We start from the raw sequence: 23598 nt of genomic DNA, 5'->3' as shown, positions 1-23598 counted from the left end.
ACCCAGGTAACTCCTCTTTCTGAGAGGATATATATGAGAATTGCAGCACTCATCTCTTCATCCTGATTGGGTCTGGGTAAGAACACAGCTACTTTACACCCCATGTAGAGTTGGTCTGGAGAAACAGCTGTGCCTTGTATATTCCAGCTGGTGATCTTTCTTTGCCTCTTCCTATTGAGTGTGTTTGTTTGAAACAGGGATGAGGTGCTACTGGACAATGAGGGTTCCCTTAAGAGCTGTAAAATGGTCTGTGTGCCCCGTTACATAGCCACAAAGTTATATAATTCTTGGGGTGGTCTAAATACAGAAGGTTCAACAGCATCTAAGAATAGTCTTTCTCCAACCTTCATGAGAAAGTAAAATGCCATGGAGTAAACATGGAGTATTGTCTCTTGCGTCACCCCTAACACCTCAACCCTATTAATAAAAAATAAACCCTAATGTGTAAAAAATACTTTGCACTTAATACCTTTTATCCAAATATCGCAAAGTGTCAGGTTTCAGAGTAGCAGTCGTGTTAATCTGTATTCGCAAAAAGAAAAGGAGTACTTGTGGCACCTTAGAGACGAACCAATAAATTGGTTCGTCTCTAAGGTGCCACAAGTACTCCTTTTCTTATCTCAAAGTGTGTCTTTCTGAGGGATGCTGCTGTGCTTTGGCATGGCAGTTGTAGCCGTGACCTTACACTTCCCCCTTCAAACACAGCACACTGAACACTTAACTTGTGCATCTATGTCAGTATTGAATTTGCTAATGTTACAAACCCTAAATATAGCCTGAGTATTTTGTGAAGGAGAAGAATGTGCATGTATTTCCTGATTTTTTTTATTTATTTATTTTTTTTTGGAGGCAGAAGGAGGTTTTGTGACGATGCATAGTCTCTGACTGTCATTGGAAATGCCTTCTGTGGACATTAGGGTACAGTTCATTGATTTCCCATAGCTTGATATATTCCCTTGCTGTTAAGGGTATGCTTAAATGGAATTAAGATTGGTTAAGTGAGACATTCCTATTAAACATTTGTTTATGGAGCATCCTTCATGGGAGATTAAGTTTCTATAAAAGTCCCAAACATGAAAGCAGTAGGTAACTTCATTCATACCTAAGAGGTTGTCAGGACTTAAACATAACCTGAAATAAGGTGGCATTTTGCTGTTTATTTGTTTTCTGTGGTATACTTTTGTTTATAGTCTAAGCATCTTTCATTGATTCATTGAAGTCTTAGATAGTTTCACTCCATTATTTCTATTATTAATGTTCTATCAGCGTTTTGTGTGTCAGGATAATCTAGCAATTTAATTGAAACACAGCAATGAAAATAAATAGGGTTGTATCCAAAACATACATTTAATGAACTTTTGCATCAGTACTTCTGTCAGTTTAGGAAAAGCTTGGTTGGTTGGTTGGCATCATTGTGTTTGTGGCAAATTTTAATACCAAGAAAAGGAGGACTTGTGGCACCTTAGAGACTAACAAATTTATTTGAGCATAAGCTTTCGTGAGCTACAGCTCACTTCATCGGATGCATTCATAGAATTTGTTAGTCTCTAAGGTGCCACAAGTCCTCCTTTTCTTTTTGCAGATACAGACTAACATAGCTGCTACTCTGAAACCTTTAATACCAAGGACAACCAACAGCCTGGTTAAATTTCTTGTAGAAATCAGTTTACTGGAGGACTGGCTGAAGAAGCCATCAGATCATAAATGGTTTTTTGGTTGTTTGGGGGGTTTTGTTTTGTTTTAAAAAGGGACTCCCACACTCCTGAAGACAATTGTTCAAAAGCACTGCACCTGCTGAGTGAAGTTTCTTGGGCCCAGATTCTCAAAGGTATTTAGACACCTAACTCTCATTTAAGTCAATGGGTGCTAGGTACCTAAATACCTTTGAGAATGTGTGCCTTGATAACTAACATTTGTGGTGATGATTAATACCAATGGGAGTTACATATTCATATTATAAAAAAGAAAGTCTAAAAGCAGCAGGGAAGAAGGTACTTTTTATAAAGACTTATGTCTATCAGCTAGTTCCTTTTTATAATAATAATAATAATAATTAAACAAAAAAAAAAAGCTTTGCTTGCCAGCAAATCTCCTTAGGGGTTACTTTTTAAATTAAAAACAAACTATTGTTAGTTTATTACAGTCTTTGGCTCAAAGGTGGTTGCTGAAAACTTTGTATGGGATTATGCCCATTTTGTTCCTGCAGATTTTCCATTATGGAGTGAAGGATCAGTAATATAAATGGAAGCTTTTAATTAACTTATCTAACCACCTAATCATAAATTATGTTCTGTCTCATTATTTTGGATTACATATTGCTGCAAATGTCACAAAGTTCTTCCTGTTCAAATCACTGCTCCTATTTTCTACATCAGAAAAGCAATCAGTTTATTTTATTACATGTGTAAGTAAACTCTTGATTTCTCACATAAGATTCTAGAAATTTCCTAATTATTTTGTTAAAATGACTTTTGTTGTTTTTTATTGTGGCTGATGTAGTTGGTAGATTTAAAGGCTGAACTCTTCCGAAAGCAAGAAGAATTCAAGAAGGAAAAACTTCTGAAAGATGCTGGAGTCTCTGTAAAACCCCAAACAACAAGCAAGGTAGAAATAAAATATCCATCATTACTCATTATTTTTCTGTTTTTCTTTGTTTTTCTAGGCATTGCCCAGAATTGAAGAACAAGCCATTAGAAAATGTAAAAAGTTATTTATACAGTGTTTCGTTTCCAGTTGTAGGACAAAAGTTGTGATGGCTTTATTTATCAAATTTCTATTGACTCATTTCTAGTTGAGTCTCTCTCACAAAAATCAAAACTAACCGTTCAATTATATTGCAAAGCTGCATTTAAATAATCTCTTAATCTAAATGAGCCCCAACCTCCTTAAATGCCAGCAAGAAAAAATGAGCTTTGAATTTTGATAAATCCATGATCAGTTGGACTAGGAAAGCACTTTCCAGAGTCAGTGAACCTTCCTGGAAAATGCCCGGTCATCAGCTCCTATTCATTTATATTGGGGGAAATAATATCAGATGCACTGCAGTCTTATACTTCAGCCTCTACTGCACTAAAACCTCTGTTCTTTTTCCTAAAATAACATATTGCATAAACCTGACTTTTCAGTCCCGTTCAGACTTCGTTTTAACATTCAGACCAAATGAATTTGTGTGATCTTGTGGCTGTCTTGTAGTAGACTGTAGTATTATTGCTGTGTTTGAAGACCATGCAGCATTTTTGCCTTTACATGCAAAAAATCAGACTTGTTATTATGTTATCTGTAGAGCTAGAAATAGACATCTGGAAGAACTATGCAAAAAGATCAGAATTATGTGCCATTTTGAAGAAATGTATAGGTTATAACACTGAAAAATATCAGTCCCATAACTGGCTATGTAATTCTGTATGAAAATGTCAGTGACTAGTTTTATAAAAGTTATTTTTGTTGACCTTATCTAATTAAGAACACAAGTTCTCTTAGACTATAAGAGATACTGTACACTATACTTGAATCAGTACTCCTCACACTAAGTCTTTGGCATCATTCTTCCTGATAATCTTCACTTCCAAGAACAAATATGAATTATTCTTAGATTTGCTTTTCCTTTAGTAATATGTCCAGTAAGCAACTATTATCTTTATTTATAGCTGCTCAAGAATAAAACTTGTGTTCCAAATTTTTAAATAAAAAAATCATAAACTCATGTTAACCCCTTTGTTGGTTCTCCTTCCTGTGCTGTCATAAATTTAAGATGCACCTGCTACTTTCCACAACACAGCAGCAGGATTATATGAAGAATGTTTAAGCAGATAAATAACTCCAGAGCCTTTCTTTTTTTTTTCTTTTCTTTTTTTTTTAAATGGTCAAATAAGGTTGAAATCCTGTGTTTTAAAAACATATGTTCCACAGAAACCAAGCATTTGGAATAAGCAGAACACAGGGGTTTCAAGTCGAGCTGAGAAAGATATTGAGCAGAAGATAGAAGAAGATCAAACGTTAGAGAAAGCAAGGTAATTTTGAAGTTACAGCAATACAAATAAATAAGAGGAACAAACGCTTGCTAGAATTTCTTTACACTTGTAACAAATTGCATAAAAGAAATCATACAAATAGCAGAATGCAAGTAAAAGTGGCAGCTATTCAGTTTTTACTGGGCTGCAACTAGTTCATTGCTTGTTAATGTCTCTCCACTTGCTGCACTTTGAGACATCTACACTTCAATGATTGTATCCACAGAAATTTGACAGAGTAGAGATTTTCTTTTAAAGCATTTTCTTCCATATCAGTAAAAGCATGGATACAAACACCACAATCAGTATTTTGTGCTCCAAAGAATACTTTTTTATAATTTTTGCAGAAAACTGTCTCTTACCTATTTAGATATATATGTATGTATATGTTTTTGAGGAAAATTACAGGTCAGTGACCTGAGTCGGTTAGTTGTTTAATTAAAATATGCATTGAAAATGTGACATCTGCTGGTTCTCTGCAATAAATTCCCCATCTCTTATGAATACATAGGTGTAAACCATTCCAGGAGCTAGTTTTAAGGTATTCTCTCTGGTTTCTGTGTCCATTTAGATCAGTGGGGGGCAACCTGCGGCCCACGGGCCACACGTGGCCCGTCAGGGTAATCTGCTGGTGGGCCGCGAGACAGTGTTTACATTGACCGTCTGCAGGCACGGCTGCCTGCAGCTCCCAGTGGCCGCAGTTCACCGTTCCCGGCCAATGGGAGCTGCGGGAAGCAGCACAGGCTGCAGGGACGTGCTGGCTGCCGCTTCCCACAGCTCTCATTGGCTGGGAACAGCGAACTGCGGCCACTGGGAGCTGCGGGCGGTCAATGTAAACACTGTCTCGCGGCCCGCCAGCAGATTACCCTGATGAGCCGCATGTGGCCCGCAGGTTGCCCACCACTGATTTAGGTGGTGTTTTCTGAGACATAGTATCTCATGCCTTTTACGCTGTGCTCCATATCTTGTTGCCTGAAAGTAATTACCATAGAGAGGTTCTGGGCTGATATACAGTTTATCGTGGTATTTCATCTAGACAGTTGTAATTACAGAGATGTACAATACTTGCATTTATATGTTGCTACCTATTTGATCATTTCATTGAAGGTGAACTATGTTACTTTTTATTAAAAATTGTTCACAATACAGACTAATCAGGAATCTGTATGTTCGTAGAAATGTCAGTTACAGTTTAAAACAAAATTCCTCCTTTGCTTAGCTGTTAAGATCTGAATTCTGGGTTCTACAACTCCACTTGCTACAGTTGATAACTTCACTGATACCTTCAGCAGTATAAGAAAAATGGTGCTTTTCCTGCAGTGTCCCCTAAGCTGTTGTTTGGTTAAAAACTCTTGCCATTCATCTGTAAGGGAAAATATCAAACATTATTGTCATTTATTCCATTGTAGCCTAAATAATGAAAGACTATTCTGTTTGTGGTGTATTTGGAATCATACTGTAAATACAACCTGCTTTTTCTTTAGGCAGAAGCTGGAAGAGAAAGCAAAGCTGTATGAGAAGATGACAAAAGGAGACTTTCCAGGTGAACAAAACCTGCCTAAAACCAGTATATATTTTAAAAACCTTGCTTTTATTTGGTCACTCTAGAAGCTGGCCACCTGAACAGTCTCATAGTTGACAGCTGTTATGCTATAAAATACAGTACTTCTGTTAATAAATGTAGCTTTTACACTAAATACGCTTTTTGGAGGCACAGCATACAAGCTAATTGATAACCATTATTTTTGCTGAGAGAGAAAAGCCAGTGCTAAGGAAAGAATATTACTTCTTGAAGGACAGTCCAGCCTAGGAAAGAAATGTGAGAATCATTTGGCTTGATCATCAAGCGAGAGAAATATATTCTGGTTTCTTAGTATAGAACCCTAGAAAACTAAAGTTACTTTGTCATGTTGACATCCTTGGCTTTTATCTGTGGTTCTGCATGCTTCCTTTTCACTATATGAAGAGTTTAACCTGGGAAAGAGAGGAGGTGACTGGCTGGCCCATGTGTGAATGCCAGTAGCTAGTAGGGTCTGACTTCTCACCTCCCAGCTTTGACAATCTCTAATCCATATACATACTTCCACTTTCCTCTCAGCACACATCCAGTCCTTTGTGTGATGTGACAGTTAGTAGTAGGCTCACATTCAGTTTAATCCTTCAGTGCTATCTCTTTCGCTAGTTTCGATGTGCAAGATCCATCGTATAAAATGTACTCTCATCATTCTTCTCCCTTTTGGAAAGAGAACTCAAGTGACTGCTTAGGTGCATTCTACGTGCAAAATGCATCCTCATGTTACACTCAGTCTTAAGTAATTGTCCTCTATGAACACCATCATTGGAAACTGAACTATTGAATGTAGTAGCCTGCTGTACCCATTCATCTTTTTCATATTCACAGTTTGTCAAAGAACTATTTTATTCTCTCTCTAAAATAAAATTAGCAATTTTAAATCTGTTTTTTCCAAATGGTAGAAAGAAGGTTATCCTAACACTCACATTACTGCCAGTTTCATTTTCATGTTAGGACTTGAATTAGTATTGTAACTGTTAATTAGCATAAAGATTTTTTATTTTTTTTTAAAGAAGGTGTCAGCACAGTTGCTGTGAACTCTTTTCTGGGGTATATGTAATTAATTGCTTTAAACAAATGAAGTTTACATACAGAAATACGAGTCATCCCATATAGCTGAATTTTCTTGACAGTAGATGAGATTAAAGCATTGTCTGATAGTATAGTCAAGGGCATTGTTGGCAGCTATGAAACGGATTGTGGCTATTCCATATTGATTTCTTGCTCAGTTGTGTTCTTTTGATGCCTGTTATCTAAGAATTGATTTTTCTGCCCTAGATGAAGAAACTGAGGATTTGTACCTTGTGGATTTCGCTCAGAAGATCATAGACAAACGGAGAGAAATAAAAGATCTGTGCGAGAGTGAAGCTGCTAGAAAGGCATCAGAACAGGAGGAAGATGAAGAGAAGACACTACCTGAAATAGAAATACCACCCCCAGAGGACCCCAGTGAAGAATGGTTGGTAATACTGTATGGACAGAACAAGTCTGACAAATCTGTTTTTATTTTTTGATAATCTCGTGTGCATTTAGTCTAGTTTAAAAAACATCTTGAATAAGGAATCATTCTAGCTGATACCAGTCCATCACTTGTGATTATAACATTTTCCTTTTAAGAAGCACTTTTTTCACATTTGTCTTCTTACACTGCAGGAAAGACTCCAGGTAGAATAGGTTATTTGTGTATAGTTTAAGATTGATTTGTGTTTTAAAATCTATGTAAAACTTTTAGTTTAGTTTTATCTAAATGCAATTATAGTCTCTCTTCTTCTGTCAAAACTAAGAGCATGTAATCGTGTGAAGTACCTCCTCAAATCCAACTCTTTCCTTTGGAATGGATAACCACACAGGCATTATTGATCTTTATGAACTAGTTCAGGGAAAGGCTTCCATTATATAGACCAGATTATGTAGATTGACCTACTTTTTAAAGTAGGGTTACATTTTCAAAGCAAGGAATGGGGAGTTTAGACGCCATTCCTATTCACAAACAAGATTTTGCGATCTGGTACCTATGCAGTTGTTTGAAAGTCAAACTGTAAAAATTTAGCTTCGGGGGGGGGGGGGGGGGGGTTGGGTTTTTTTTTTTACATTTAAGATCACTGAGACAAAATGTTAAACTAGGTAATCTACCAGTTGTTTTTCTTTTAATGCTATTCTATAAAAGAGGTGAATGCAATAGGTATTAGAATACATAATTTATATGCCTTATGGAACACATTATTTTCCCTTACTTTCTCATCTCTCAGTGACATTAACTTGCTTAGTGCAGTTGGACTTCGGAATTCTAGGAGTTTCAATGTGTGGGGGAGGCTGGGCTGTATGAGTGCTAAATCGTTCTTATCTAGTGCTTAAGGTAACAAATTTAAACTGAGCCTTTTTAGATTGAAAGGGGAAAACCTTCAATCTTCCAGAAAGAGACCCAGAAGTTCAAAGTTTCTCAAACTGCTAGCAAATTTGCAAGTAACATTTCCTTCCACAACAATGTATTTTAAACGGATGGCCCACAATAGATGCTGTTTTAAGTACCCAGGGTTTTGAGATGTATTGATCAAGAAAATGTGCTATGAATAAGAATGATATTAAAAGGGTTCATACATTTTCCTGCTGAAGTTATGGGAATTCTGATCCTCTTATCGATGCAGACTGTACATCTGGTGTGTCCTGCATGGAAGCATTCTTTAACTAGACTAATTTTTATTGAAATAACTCTGCCCCCTTTGAAGTAATTATTTCCTCTGATCACATGACTTTCAAAGTCAGCAGTAGTTTTGGGTTTCTGGCATTACTGAATGTACAGATTTTCTCTATATGGAGGAAGACAGTGCGTTACCGGCATTTCTTTAAGCTCCAGAGTTTTAAACTATCCATAAAAACCCTTCTGTAGTTAAGTTCCAGGTGACCAATAATCTTTCAGCAAAGACACTGTAAATAATTATGAAACCTAGCTAGCTAGGTATTTTTTTTCCTGTCTGTTCATAAAGAAAACAGTGTAGGCAGATGGAAGTTTTACTCTTGGTAATCAGGTTTGAACAACAATAACTAGTCTGAAAAATAGCATTCCAGTTTTTCAATTTATTAGTTTTAAGATAGGAGATGGTCATTTTGTTTCTTACAGCATACGAGGGGAGTGTGCCCATGGTGAAGAATCAGAAAGAAATATGTGCTACTGGTATACTACTAGGTCTAAGGTGAAACTGTCAAGTTATTCTGTGCCCTTATCAAGTTTAAATATCAGAAATGTAAGCCAATCTGTTCACCTTCCATATACTTTTTCAATACTTGTCTTCACCCCACCTCAGTAAAATGAAAAAGACAATTCTAATTATTTACTGATAAGCCCCCAGGAACGTTATTGTCTCAGCACTATGGGGCTCCAATCTGATTGGAAGCCTTTGGGCACTACCGTAGGATTAATATATACTACTAATTATTCTCCAGCCATGTATATACTCTTGGATCATAGGTCACAGATAGAAATATTTTTTTCAATTTTCGTATTGTTTACCTGGTAAAAATAAATGGCACTAATACTAAGCTCTAAGGGTATGTCTGCACTGCAGTTAGACCCACCAGGTGGTCCGTGGCAGCTGACTTGGGCTCGGGCTAAGAGGTTGTTTAATTGCAGTGCAGAAGTTTGGGCTTGAGCTGGAGCCCGCACTCTGGAACCCTCTCGCCTTGCAGGGTCCTAGAGGGCAGGCTCCAGCCCGAGCCTGAATGTCTGCACCACAGTTAAACAGCCCCTTAGCCCAAGCCCTGCAAACCTGTGTCAGTTGGCACAGGCCAGCCATGGGTATCTAATTGTAATGTAGACATACCCTCAGTGCCCTTAATGTTTATTTTAAAAGCATAACTTAATGACAGAATAAATCTTTAAAAGTTTAGTATTTGAGGACTATTTTGTACTCTGGGTCAGCGATACTTTGTTGGCTGTATGTCTTGAGTTTCCTAAAATGGTATCGCTAGAACTACTTGATGCTAAAGAACTCTTTGTAGCATTGGTGGACAATAAGTACCTCTGTTTCTCATTCTCCCCACAGTTTTAAGTGGAGCATTCACTATGATAAATAGCTTTACACAAAATACACTATGTAAAGGGAGCTTCAAAGGAACAACATTCTGCTTGATTTACTAGGCTTTTGTTAAACCACTTGAATGATCACTGAAGCTCTTAGTAAATGAGCCACAGACTGATAATTGCATTATACTATAGCAATTTAATATTTGTGTGAGAAGTCAGTGCTGCATCATTATGTTCACCACAGGAAGCAGATATTATGCTTTCAATTTTATTTTGACTTGGGAGCTACGTGACATCATAACTTGTAAACAGTTTTCAAACTGTCTTATCATGAAGGAAGACAGTTGTCTCAAAATGAGATTGAATAAAATATATCAATGTGATGTATCTGTTACAAACCCTGTTAAAAATGTGTCCTTTAAATTGTTACACTAGGCTTGTTAACTGTTAGGATGGTGGTAACTTTAGCACCCTGAATGTGAATATTCTCTATGGAAAGTATTCAGTTACTTGTATCCTTTGGATAAGAGTTCTGTAAATCTGAGAATATAAATTGTGAGAAATTCTTGTTACTTTGATTACAGGGTTGATTATGTGGATTCCTTGGGCCGATCTAGACGCTGTATGAAGAAGGATTTGCCAAATCTGCTTAAAATGGATAAAGAACTTCAGGGGAAAAGGTATGGCTTCTCTAAGGAAAGTATTTTCTCCCACAGGATTTCATAGACGTGTTTTATGGCAGGAAGAGAGTTTGTACACACACTTGGCAGAGTTGTATAACCAGATTAACTTCATTGAAGCCATCAAAGTCTTTTGACATTGGTGTAACTGCAGAATTTGGTCCAATATATCCAAAAAAAGAAGAGGAGAATAGTCAGTGCATGATGGATTGATTTAAATCACCAATTCTAATAATGATTTAAATCACCAAGCAGGAAACCTTGATTTAAATCACCAATTTGAATCATGGTTTTGCATTTGTACTTTTAAATTATGTTAAAAGGCAGCAGGAAGGCAACACACATACACACCAGTCATCACTGTTGGTAACCATTAAAACATGATGCTTTGCAAATCAGCCTTTACGCTGAATTTGGTGCTGCTGTTTGGTAACTAGGAAGATACACTATCTATACACAAAAACAACAAGGAGTCCAGTGGCACCTTAAAGACTAACAGATCTGTTTTTATTCATAGATTGGGAGAGAAAAACAAGCTTTCCTGCTTTTTCAACTCCATTTGGTTTTTTTATTTTTAAATTAGCTAGTCATTGCACTGAACTAGTTGAAAAAACTGAAATAAAGAAACTATTCTCTCTGCCCCTGTAGAAGAGAGTGCTGATGTCAAAAATTAGTTTAGCACTTCAGCAAACTCTGGGTCCAGTTCCATAGTCTGACTTTCTTTAAAATTTAGCAGCAAACATGTACTGCTTAATATTATTTTTTGTATTTAATCTAAATGATTTTAATAGTTTGGACCTTAACATTGGATAAGTTAGATTTTAAAAAAATCAAATTTTAAATGTTTATTTTTAAAAAATAAACCTGTATTTAATTTAAATTAAATTAAAAAAGTCTTTTCTGTTTTTAAAATCATCAACTTCTATCCATCCTTATTCAGTGTGTTTAGAGTGTCACAATCTTTTGTGTGGTTTTATCAAAACTTCCTTTGTGAACACATGCATTTGTCCTAAGCTATTTTATTTCACTGGCAGTTGAATTAATCCTCTGAAAAGTGTGTGGCATTTTCACATTTTAAATGGTACCTGAGTTGAGGCCATGTATGCCAAACTTAATACACAGAATTTTTATAAACTATTAAAGCTCAGATTCTGATGGAAAATGCTAATGAAATCCAAAAACTTCATTGTAGAGCATTGGCTCATATTAGCCCCACAAACAAAGGTCTATTAAATTAATTTAGCAGCCTATTGGGTACTTGACTTATTTTTTTAAAAGTTATGGTCCTTCTATAGAAGTTGTATTTTAATGTGCCTTAAACCTAAAGAATCCCAGCAGATCTATATTTTTTGTCCTGGATGATCTGATTTTAAGGTTTTTAATAAAGTCCAATACATGACATTCTGAGTGAATCTGTTAGAACTCCAGTTGTATAGTTAATTACAGCAATTCTGATAAAACTAATGGCAGAAATGAAAATTATATTGGAACAAAATGTGCCATAATTGAGCACTTATATTATTGAGTTGTAAGCGTTCCTCCTTGAAAATTTTACAGCCTGTTCTTTATAGTTCGAAACAGAATGAAGAATATAAAATTGCTTAGGAAGTACATTCTCCGTATTCACCTGGATAAGTGGTCTGCAATCATATTTTGATCTAACCTAGCTAGATAATGGGGGAGAGAACTGTTTCTGCCTCTCAAGGAAAAACATAAAAGTATTTTCCCCCTCAGCTGCTGATGTTGCTCGTTGCTCATTTAAATGTTTCATTTTTTACATTAAACAAATAAATGCTGTTCACGTTTTTGTATCCACTTCACATTGGTGAAAGTGTTGCTGTTATTCTGCTTTTGGTGACTATTCTGTTGAGCACTGGTCATCTCCCACTTCTTCTATTTTCAGTTATTAGTGACTTCACAATGCCTATGAAAATGGTATCATATCAACTTCTTCTTAAGGATCTTTAATTAGAATTAGTTTACTGTGCTTTGCCAGATGTGGTATCGTATCCTTTCCTCCCTCTTCTATTCTGCAATGTACTATAAATTCTCATACTGTGCTCACGGCTGTAGTATCTTGGCGCCTTCCGTTAGCTTTCTGCAAACCAAGTCCACGCTCCTGATGAGTAATTAAAAATGGCTTAGCCGTTGTCATACTTCCATTGTTCAATACCAAAGAACCTTTACACTTTGTTTGGGTTTTGTTTTTCACTAGACAAAGCATTGAGGAGAAGACTCTATCGTCTGAAGATATGAGACGAGAACTTCAGCGGCAGCAATGGGAAAGAGAGGAAGAAGAGGCCCTAAAGAAACCTGTGGGACCCATACATTATGAGGACATTAGAGAAAACGGTTTATATTCGTTCCTTTGTATGGCTTATCTTCACTGTAGGATGGTTTGTAGAGGAAGAAGGTGTAATTTACCTCTAAGTATAAAAACTACTCCAGTATAAATATATTTTCACCTTGTTAAACTGTTTTAGAAATAGCCACTTAGTTTACAAAGGGATAGCATGCATTCATCTCCTGACTGAAAAAATAAATCAGGAAAAAACCTCCTAGTCTCCTAAGAAAAGTTGCTGGGAAGCGTCATCACGTGAGTCAATTAAAACTAGACTGGACATAACCCTCTAATGCTATTGTCAGGCAGGGCAATGGGCAGGATGACCTAATGAGTCTTTCTCCAATAACTTACACCCTGGTGATTTCAAGGTTGCTGCAGCTGTAAATCTGATGAAACCAACTGTTGAAAATTGTTTCTTTCAGAGGCCAGACAACTAGGCGTTGGCTACTTTGCCTTTGCTCGTGATAGAGCACAGAGAAATAAGCAAATGGAGACTTTGGAAATGCTGAGAGAGCAGGTATGAAGCTAAAAGTAGATCCTTAGCCTGTGCTGGGACCAGCCTTGGCTCCCCATCTTTATATATTATTTTGGAACCTTTGCACTGTATACCGGGTAGTAAATGTGTTGGAAAATAGTAGCAAAACCAAAACTACTTGTGTAAGATGTTGAACTGCAGAGCATGGACACCTGTAATTGTCCACTCACGATCTTTGATGCCGAAAGGCAAAATATTTAGAAATAAATTTTCAATGGAAGTAACCCGAGGTCTGCATGCAAGAAAGTGTTGCCTTGTACATATATTTACTGTAGTTGTGTCAACAAATGGATATCTAGACTTCAGAATAGCCACTTGCATGCACAGTTGCAATAATTGCACATGTGCAGCCTTGATAAATACACAGCCATGGCTCCTACCCACTGGAATTTGGCCCTTAAAGTTGAAGAACTACTTTTCATTATTACATTTTGTATTAATTTCTGAGTATAATATAATGTTAAGAATGCTTTTATCCCATCAATATAGGGGAAGGGTTGCAGGAACAGGTACAAAGTTACATACATAAAACAAGTGTTGAAATCCTAAAATAAACCCCTTCCCCCATTTTGGCTTTTCATTCATGGATTTCTTTTGAGTTGAGGTTAGGTGTAGCTTCAGTGAAAAACCTGTTTCTTCTACTCTCTGGAAGTTTTCATCTTATATGTGAAATAAGTATCTTTACATCCCTTCCTCATGCCTCTCTATAGCAAGCTACTTAGAACAGAGACATGTTTTGTTTGGCATACTTAGCCAAATTTATTATGCCTGGTAGCGTGTGCAAGTTTGGATTCAAGGAATGGGGTCATTTTCCTCCCCATTGAGACAATGCACCTGATAATCAGTTCATTTCTGGGGATAATTGAAGGAGATGCACAATTGATTATAACCAAATGCAGGATTAACTAATGAACATTTTCGGTTACTGTTAAGACCACAGACCAAAGGACTAAACGTGAACATTTAAAGGAAAAACGAAAGGCAGTTCTGAAAACGAGGCTTTCTAAACTTAAAGCAAGAAAGATAAAGAGACTAAGAGAAGATGGACTAGAGGAAGAGGCAAACAAACTGGAAAATGAAGGTATGGTCTGTAACAAGTATCTTTGTTTTAAAACAATCATTCTCCCTCAGTATCGTGGAAAAAATATTCTGCTCAGATGGAATATCTGTGTTTGAATACCAACATTATATATTTTGAATATATTAAATTATATGGCTTTGAAAAAATTAACAGTTTAAATTAATTGCACATAGGTATAAAATCATATATACTAAAAATAGTGCTTCCCGTGGAGAGGCAAGTGTTGTGTTGTGTGCATTGTACTGCCTTTTAGGTTCACACATGCCAGGAAGAATTATGCAGGTCATTCTAAGCTAGAATTGCATGTATTAAATGGTGATTTTTAAGATAGCCAATTACTTGAGGTATGAAGAAATACAAGCAATTTGTGTAGAGTTATCTTGTCAGCAATGTCAGATACTGTATATTCATAAAATTAAAATGATTGCAGGTGGTAATTAAGGGCCAGAATCTGTATTCAGATGACTGTGCACAACATACATTTTCTATTAAGCCTATAGCTTAATTTATGTATGCAGAAAAACCCCTTCTGCCATGTGATTTTTGTGAGAGTTGTTTTAAGTAAAAGGTTCAGTACGTACAAATGGACACATTCCAAAGCTTATTTGTAAGTTGGTGGTACAAAAAAGAGTTGTAGTACCCTCTAGTAACAGCAGTCTGTGGGTGAACATGATGAGATTATGTCTTCACTGCAGAGTTAAATTGAGTTATCCACACTTAAATTAGCTCCACTTGAGTGAGAGTGGCCACACTGTGGAATCACATTCAAGCTACACAGAGTGGTTGTGTTAGTGGCTAAGTTGTACCAACTCAAGCTTTAGCCTAGACCCTCTGATGGATCAGCCACCACACTCAAATTAAGAGTTTTTGGGTGGATGAAATTCAAATTAGGGGCAACACTCAAGTTACAAGCTCTGAAAAAGGTGAATGTCAGAAATCATGTAAAGGGAATGTGGCCTCATTTCACAACTTGCAGACATAAATTTTTGAGTTCTAATCCCAGCTCTACACTGGCTCCATCTATGGTATTGAGTCACGCTATCTGCTTCCTCATCTGTCAAATAGAATTAGTACTTTCCACCACCCAGTAATGAGAGAGTGCTTAAATGTAAAGTGCTTTGGAAATGCAGAACAGTAGTATATCAGTGTTAAGTATTATTCTTACAGAGAAGAATAAGAACACAACTTTTTTCTAAGATCACTGAAGCGGAGATACATGCAGTGATATTTTCACTCTTCCCTAATTTCCCATCGTCAGTAGACCACTCAGCCTATTCCTAGGTATGTTATTAGGTAATACGTTTCCAGCAGTCTCTTCTTTTACACTCAAAAGCTAATGAAGGGTTGTGGATTCATTTCTAGATTATCTGGCTTATCCACTATGGCTTATGAACTAATACACAGTAAATTAACAAACAAACAAACAAACACCTCCCCAGTCAGATGTATTTCATTCTGATTAGATAACTGCTGTAGACGTTATCAGTGTGAATGTGGAGTAGCTCTTGTCATGTATCCTATGATATTTGAAAAATAAACCTATATCCTGTTAACAAATTTCTTTTCCCTTTTTCAAAAGAAGAGGAAGCAGTTATTGGACCACTACCAGCTGAACCAGAAGCCCCTGTGGCTCCAAGAGTTGCAGAAAGTAGAAAAGTGGAGGTCATCATTCAGGAGAGAAAAGATACAAAGGCTGGTGTGCCCTATGTTCGAGAGTGGGATAAAGGGAAAGGTAAGAAAACTGAACTATAAACGTAGCATGGTATAGTCAAAAACACTGTTTATTAATGGGCTCAGCACTACTGTCATTTTTATACATGATGAAGCTGAAAAGTAAAGAAATATACTTTCCCTTTCCCTGTCAGATTTACATTGTCATTACTTTATAGTGAGCCTAGAAAGAGATTGACAGCCTTGACCATGACATGAGCAGCTGCTGTAACATATCCTAGTTTTACCATTCACACAGGTTATTGGGTTCCATACAAAGATACTGATGGAGGAAGGTTGCAGTGTGAATTATTTTAGTTTGTAACCTATCCTGATATGCAAAATAATTGCTGTAACTTTATACGATGTGGTATAGATGGGCAGGATGTGTCACACAGAAGAGCCTAAACTCTAAATGCATGAGTAGGTAGAGTATTGCACTAAATTACATAAACAGACACCATGGAGGCAGATGGAGTAGTGCGAGGTCACTTTCCCTAAAATGCTTCATGGTCAAAGTGAATTTTGAGGGAAGGATTTGAGGGAAAAGCAGAAAGGCTCTTGGCACACAGCAAGTGGAGGCTGTTCCATGATTCTTGTGGAAAAAGGTGCAGGTAAGAAGATAAGAAAAGGAGGAAAAAGAGGAAACAGTGAGAGAGATGTAGGCAGCATTGGGCAGATCCTTAAAGGTGTGGACAAGCAGTTTGAACTTAATGCAAAAGAAGTGTAAGTGTTTGTGTAATAGAAAATAGTAAATTTGGAACTGAAGTGAGGGCCCTCCCTCCTAATGAGGTATAGGTAAATATGTGGCTACAGCAATTTGTATCAAATTGTCAAGAGTTAAGTGATGTAGTTAAGACCACCATATTAATTTATACTGAATAAAAATGATATTTGACTTTTGGCCTTCTGATTATGAGGTGACATCAACCCCACTACAGCACATGAGGGTAACTTAGTTTAACTGGCCAAACTTTTTCTGAGAAGTGAACAGAAGTGCTCTATGAAGAAAGTAAGTAACTTTATATCTCAATCATTAATGTACAAGTGCCCTCCGCTCTTCCCATGCCTTTATTCATGCTGTGGTTACACATGGAAGCATCTTCCTTTTCCTGAATGCCAAGTGACTTTGCTGTCCTTCAGATCCTTTCTCAAAACTCACTCCTTTCATCTCACTCCCTGCCATTAATCTAATCTCCGGTACTCTGGCCTGAGAGCGCCGAAGGAGCATTGTGACACAACGCCTGACCTCTAGGCGCTAGAAAACCACTCGAACAACACTGGGATTTACAAAGCCTGAGTTAGGCACTTAGGCACTTTAGACCAGGGGTGGGCAAACTTTTTGGCCTGAGGGCCAAATCGGGTTTCCAAAATTGTATGGAGGGCCGGTTAGGGGAGGCTCTGCCTCCCCAAACAGCAAGGTGTAGCCCAGCCCCCGACCCCTATCCACCCCCCCCGCTTCTCACCTCCTGATGGCCCACCCCCGGGACTCCTGCCCCATCCACCACCCCCTGTCCCCTGGCCGCCCCTGAACCCCCCTTCCCTGACTGCCCCCGGCCTCCCCATTCAACCCCTCCTATCCTTCCTGACTGTCCTTCCAGGACCCTGCCCCCGGCCCCTGACCACCACCCCAAACTCCCCTGCCCTATATCCAACGCCCCCTGCCCCCTTACCTCGCTGCCTGGAGCACTGGTGGCTGGCGGTGCGGCTGCACTAGGACAGGCTGGGCTCTGCAGCTGCGCTGCCACCGGAGCTCACAGCCAGTTGTCCTGAAAATTTAGACAGTGAGTTTAGGTGCCTATAGGGGTGTCACAGTTCTCAGGCTGTTGACAGGCACCTCCTACTGGGCTGGCACTGAAAAATCCTTAGGGCTCTCCCATCTGCCTAGGTAGGGGTCCCTATGATACGAATTGTGTTACAGTCCTTTTATGTTGAAGTGACTCTTGGCTCCCATTCCCCAAGTCCGTTGTGTATGGTCTCAGATCCCTAACCCCAGAAGGGGGTAGCGCCACCAACTGCCTGTTATGTTCACCTTGGGACTTGCTGACCCTACTGTATGTGGCCAGTACCCCAGGGTTGTTGTCTCCTTGTAGGCACAAGGTGAGGGGCTCCCTGAGCTGTTCCCGGAAGGCTTCCAGAAGTCATCTTCGGGAGCTGTAGAGCAGCCATCTGCTCTCTCCCAGACCTGCCCAGAACCTGTTGGGAACTTCCTGGTTTTAAGCCCTTTATTCCACCCTTGACATGATTGATAGGGCCGGAGGAGTGGGGCCAGCCTTGCCCACAGCAGCTCTTTAACCCCTTCCTTACCGGTTCAGTGTTTATACCTCCTGTCACAGAAGTTTAGGCAGCAGTTTTGTGCATCGCACAGGAGCCAAAACTAGGTCTTAGGTACCTAAATTAGGGAATTAGGTACTTAACTCCTTTTGAGCATTCAGGCCTCTCGCTTCACATTCTGGCACCTGGTTGTTAAATAAAATAAAAACAGATGACGTATATTAATCATGTACCGTCTACAGTATTCCCCTCCTATTGGTTATTTGTGCATCTCCTACCTTCCTGCCCTTAGCCAACATGATCTCTTGTCATTATTCTTTGCTCTGTCTTTGTGGTTAGATTGTAAGGACCTCCGGCGCTCTGACAAAAACTTTGTCACCCTATATAACTTGGGGAAAAAATGTTAGTTAAGCCCCCTGCGCTCATACTTGTGGGGGTCATCTTTTTTTTTTTTTAGTCTGTGTTTGTACAGCACCTACTACAATGGGACATGAGCTATGACCGGGGCTCCTAGATGCTCCTAGATGCAAGAAGTAATGGGCTTAAATTGCAGCAAGGGAGATTTAGGTTAGACATTAGGAAAAATTTCCTAAGTGTAAGGATATTTAAGCACTGGAACAAATTACCTCGGGCGCTTGTGGAATCTCTGTCCGTGGAGGTTTTTAGGAGCAGGTTCGACAAACACCTGTCAGGGATGGTCTAGGTCAAGGGTTCTCAACCTTTTTCTTTTGAAGCTCCCGCAGCAGGCTGTAAAAACCCCACTGCCTACCTGTGCTACAACAACTGGTTTATCTGCATATAAAAGCCAGGGCCGGTGTTAGGGGTAGCAAACAGGGCAGTTGCTCGGGGCCTCATGCCACAGGGGGCCCTGCAAAGCTAAGTTGCTCAGGCTTTGGCTTCAGCCCCAGGCGGTGAGGCTTTGGCTTTCTGCCCTGGGCCCCAGCAAGTTTAATGCCAGCCCTGCGTGGCGGACCCCCTGAAACCTGCTCGCGCCCCCTTGTTGAGAACCACTGCTCTACAAATAGTGCATAGACCTAAATTACAAATAAAATTCGAAAAAATAGTTACAAATCAGTGATTTGTAAATCAGTTTGTACAGTGTAAGATGTGCAGTTCCTTGCTCTGTTTCGAAACTTTTGTTTGCTACAGTTAATATTTGTATTGGAGTAGTGTAAAAAAGCCGTCTTCAGAACTAGAGCCCCTTTTTGCTATATGTTGTACAAACCCACAGCACCTGCCCCCAGGAGCTTATAATCAGTTGACAGGTTCCTGTATCACTGTACATGGGGTCAAAAGCTGTTCAGTTCAGCTTCAAAATAAAACGTATTTATCGTGAACTTGAGCTGTTGTCACATCATTTTGTAGCTACTTTTAAAAATTTGTCATGGGAAATGATTGAGAGTAACAGAAGTTAAAATGCCTACCACCGGAGGGTATAGCAAATTCTGACATTGTTGACTACCCAAGCATAATAGTCATTTTTTAATATTTTTGGGTTCTTACTGCTTTGATCTCATTTAGAAGGTGGGCTTCCCCTTATAATTAGCAACTTTCTTCTTAAAATAACCAACATTCTTTAAGATAAAGGGTAAAAGTTGTCTTTAAAATTTTAAGTGATTTGGTTCCTGAGGTTTGAAGCAAGTGGAGTGTCAACTTAATACTGAGGAAATTAAGTGAAAGGCTCTGTTGCAGACTATTTCAAGCAATTCAGTTTTCCATTTCTGTTAAACGTTGAAGGAGAAATTCCTTCACAGGAAGGGAACATAAATGATCTTTGTACAGTAAAATTTGTTTAAGTTACCATGTTTTTCCTATCTAATAGAGTTTACTTTTGGACAATGGTCAAAGAAATGTGCAGATGAACGAGATCCAGAATTTGCACCACCTTCCAATTACTTTGTTTGTCAAAAGAAAGCCAATAACTACCAAAGCCAGAGTTGGAACAAGCTTGGATCCTCTCCTGAGAAACTGGGACAGGAATCAACACAGAACAAGCAGTTTCCATCGATGCAGAATTACCGCAACAGCTCAGAGGATCAACAACCAGTTTACCAAAGTCTAGATGACATGTTGTCTTACTACAAACAAATGACTTGAGCTTATCAAAAGCATAAGCAAGAATCTTAACTTAAATAAGTGAAATAGAATTATGTTCTTAGCATTCACCTATTGTTTTCCCCAGATTTGGGGGAAATAAGGTTCCTGTAAGTAGATATCTTATTAATTAAAGAAATCTGTTATGTGAAGTAAGGCTGTCTGAACTGTATCACACAACAGCCACGCATTTGCTCCATCAGTCCTGTATTGTATTAAAAGGATACGTTTTGATGGTGGTATTTGATTGTGGAATTTGACACTTATTCTTTACTCTCTAACCCTATTCTTTGTTATTGTCCTGCATTTTGCCCCTATTTTGAAATTTACAAATAGAGATGTTATTTTAATTAGATAAAGCTTGTTTTAGTCCTTTTTTCAATGACACTTCCTCTCCCCCCTGCCCAAAAAAAAAGGGATGTTGTTATAAGAGCTAACTTCGAAGAAGTGTCAAATTGAGAATACTCTGACAAACTGAAAATCAAGTCCATTGATAATATGGTCAGATACTTCTAAAGAAACAACATGCAGCCAGTTACCCCTATTTACTAATTAAACCATCTAGTGTTAAATACAAAACCCATTTACCAACATGCCGACATTACTTTTATATGCTATTGCAATAATTGTCGTATAACCAAATTGATGTGCACACTACTACTACACTTCAATTAGCTAAATAGACAGTGGGCGGTGGTTGATATTTAGAAAAAATAAATTCTGATTTCAGGGGGCAATTTGGATCATTGGAGTTTGTATTTTGAAAGCTTATACAAGGACACCAAGATAGAAGAGTAAATTTTGAAATGAAATTTCCCAAATTGATAGTATTTATAAGGTTAAGTGACAGTGGCAAAGTGATAAGCACGGCAGCAAACACTGCAGTGGGCATGGAGACAATCAATGTTTTATTCTTGTAATAGTGCTTTTCATCCTAGAGTCTCAGAGTGCTTTGCAAAGGTTGGTAAATAAGAGTATCCCCATTTTACCAATAGAGTCAGGAGTGCCAAAGTAACTTTGGTTTCATATTTCTGTTAAATAGATTTAGTGCTTGTAAAAGGTGCTGCAGATTGAAAAGTTTAATCCACCCAGTGTGTACAGTTCAGCTAACAGTGCAAACTTCTATGCCTTCCTCTCTGATGTTTCAACCCTGACCGGGACCCATTTTTAAGGGTTGAGAGGGGACGTCCATCCCCCTATCCCTTTCATACTCTGAGTTTCTCCCAGTGTGAAAGAATTTGAAGCAGCAAACTAGAAGCAAACTGTTTTGATAATAATTGTTTGGGCCATCCAGTCACCTCTCTCCTTCCTGCAAAACAAAAACACATAACCATGGATTTCTTTCTAAAGAACTCAAAACAATTAGCCAGTTTACACTGAAGTAAAATGAGAGGAAACCGTTCTAAATCTGGCCACTTTTATTGACAGTCAAATTTTTAAACTTTTTTTATAGTGATAAGGTGGCACAACAAAAATGGATGTTTTTCAGCTCTGATCTCTCTGGTTTGTGTCAAAATTAATGCCCACCAGATGGCAGCCTACTACTTACTTGCTAGTAACAACTCACTGCAATTGTTTTCATCCATGTGGACAATTTATGTACCATTCCCTTCCCAGTAGGATTTGAGGAATTACCTGTATGCATCTCCAGTACATTGACAGACTATTATAGAACCCATAACAATTATCCCAAATGCTACACTGAACAATGTATAGCTCAGGATCTCTGGGCTAGTACGCAGCCCTCTCTACATTTAGGCAGCTGCATTCAAGAACGACACCTGCAGATGGAACCCAGAGCTGAACGTGGAACGGGCAGGGCAGTCTCAATGGAGTGCCATTAGTTGTGGAATTTGCAGACGTTATGCTGAGGTTAAATCTTGCAAACTTTAGGAACTAATGCATTTTTGAACTCATGTAGCAAATAGCTCAGCTATACGATGTCCCCAGCACTGTGCCCCTGGAATAAATAACCTAGATTCCTCTTATAAATAAAAAGCTTCAGTGTATGGGGGACGGGAGAATGGTTTGTTAGCCTAGAAATGTTGACATATCATTTAAAGAATGTAATGGTAGCTAGAATGTATGGCAGTGGAATCTGTTGAAAAACACAATTGGCTTTTGATCAGAGATTCAAGTGTCAAAGTCCTTTACAAATATTAACTAAACACCTTCAGGAGGTAGGGAAGTAAATAGTACCATCTCCATTTTATGAGAAGGGAAATTGAGACCGGTTATGTGACATGTTCAAGGCCACAAAGAACCATCAGAGGAGGATAAGGATTTGGGAGTTCCTGATTCCCAGTCCTATGTTCTGGCCACTAAGCCACGCTAACACTGTACTCCTATATAATTCTGAGGCTCTCTTTTCCCCTAATTTACTGCTTGTCAATTTACCAATCAAAATATGGGGAGGACTCTTCTCCCCTCGCAGAATCAATTGAAGCCTAAGCCCATTGTGCACATTCTTAAATTCCTCTTAAATTTTAGGCCAGAGTAGTTTTGAAACGTAGGTGAGCAATGCTGTGTAAAAAGCAAGTGGTTTATACTATAGGGTTCTGACCTATTGTGACATGTAAATGTTCAAGTTTTAGAATGTAGAACTTGGAGCAAATACCCTGTTCTGTTCTCTTTGGCAACTAATATAGCTTATAATAGCAACATTCGTGTTCGGATTACCTTTTACAGGGTTGGGTTTTTTTAATCAAGAGTAGGCTGCATTTAAAGCTGTGGGTTTGATGCATCTTAAATGATCGAGGTAAGAAATTCAAGATATTTTACTGCAAAAAGTTCTAATCTACTGCTGGTTCCCATTTTGAAGCTGTGTTTTGTCATTACTTACTGAAAAATAAAATCTCTGGTGTTCATTAACTAGATGCTAAATTGTACTTAGTATTTGTACTAGACTTGTGTTCTGATCAAAACCACATCCGGAGTACCAAATAAAACCGGTTAGGAAAACCAACAGTTGGTTGCAGCTAAGTGAGCAAATCACCCAGGCTGGAAAAGGGTTATGGCCTGATTAAAACACAAGACGCAATTAGAGCTAATAAACATGATGTTTAGAGGCCCAATGCAGATTTCCTTGTCTGAATGTCTTGAATAATTTGGTATTGGACTTGTGCATGTGAGCTCACTAGTGGATTTTTCTGCACATATATCACAATCTGGCCCTAAATATCTTGCGCAATTAGGAATAAAGGGTAGGTTTTTAAAAGTGCCAGGCACCCAACTCTTGCTAAATTTTAGTGGGATTTAGGTACCTAACTCCCCTGG

The 23598-nt window shown here is 38.3% G+C and overlaps 1 protein-coding gene across 4 annotated transcripts in view; it reads left to right on the top strand.

Annotated features, from left to right (window-relative positions):
• CCDC174 (coiled-coil domain containing 174) overlaps positions 1-23099 on the top strand; it is a 39172-nt gene extending 16073 nt beyond the window's left edge. Inside the window, exons 2-11 of one of the 4 annotated variants that reach the window (XM_074957603.1) lie at positions 2500-2604; positions 3910-4010; positions 5495-5553; positions 6862-7042; positions 10189-10284; positions 12500-12636; positions 13051-13145; positions 14097-14244; positions 15827-15976; positions 20051-23099. In XM_074957603.1, coding sequence (XP_074813704.1) covers positions 2500-2604; positions 3910-4010; positions 5495-5553; positions 6862-7042; positions 10189-10284; positions 12500-12636; positions 13051-13145; positions 14097-14244; positions 15827-15976; positions 20051-20325 — 1347 coding nt within the window. In that variant the 3' untranslated portion in view covers positions 20326-23099. Of the gene's footprint in view, positions 1-2499; positions 2605-3909; positions 4011-5494; positions 5554-6861; positions 7043-10188; positions 10285-12499; positions 12637-13050; positions 13146-14096; positions 14245-15823; positions 15977-20050 lie in introns of all 4 variants that reach the window. The other 3 variants (XM_074957602.1, XM_074957605.1, XM_074957604.1) reach the window with 3 other exon arrangements.
• Positions 23100-23598: the final 499 nt, after the last annotated feature.

Source organism: Natator depressus, chromosome 7 (assembly GCF_965152275.1).
Source record: "Natator depressus isolate rNatDep1 chromosome 7, rNatDep2.hap1, whole genome shotgun sequence".
NCBI classification, from domain to species: Eukaryota; Metazoa; Chordata; order Testudines; family Cheloniidae; genus Natator; species Natator depressus.
The sequence above is the reverse complement of the archived record's forward strand: the minus strand, read 5'-3'. Positions and strand labels throughout refer to the sequence as shown.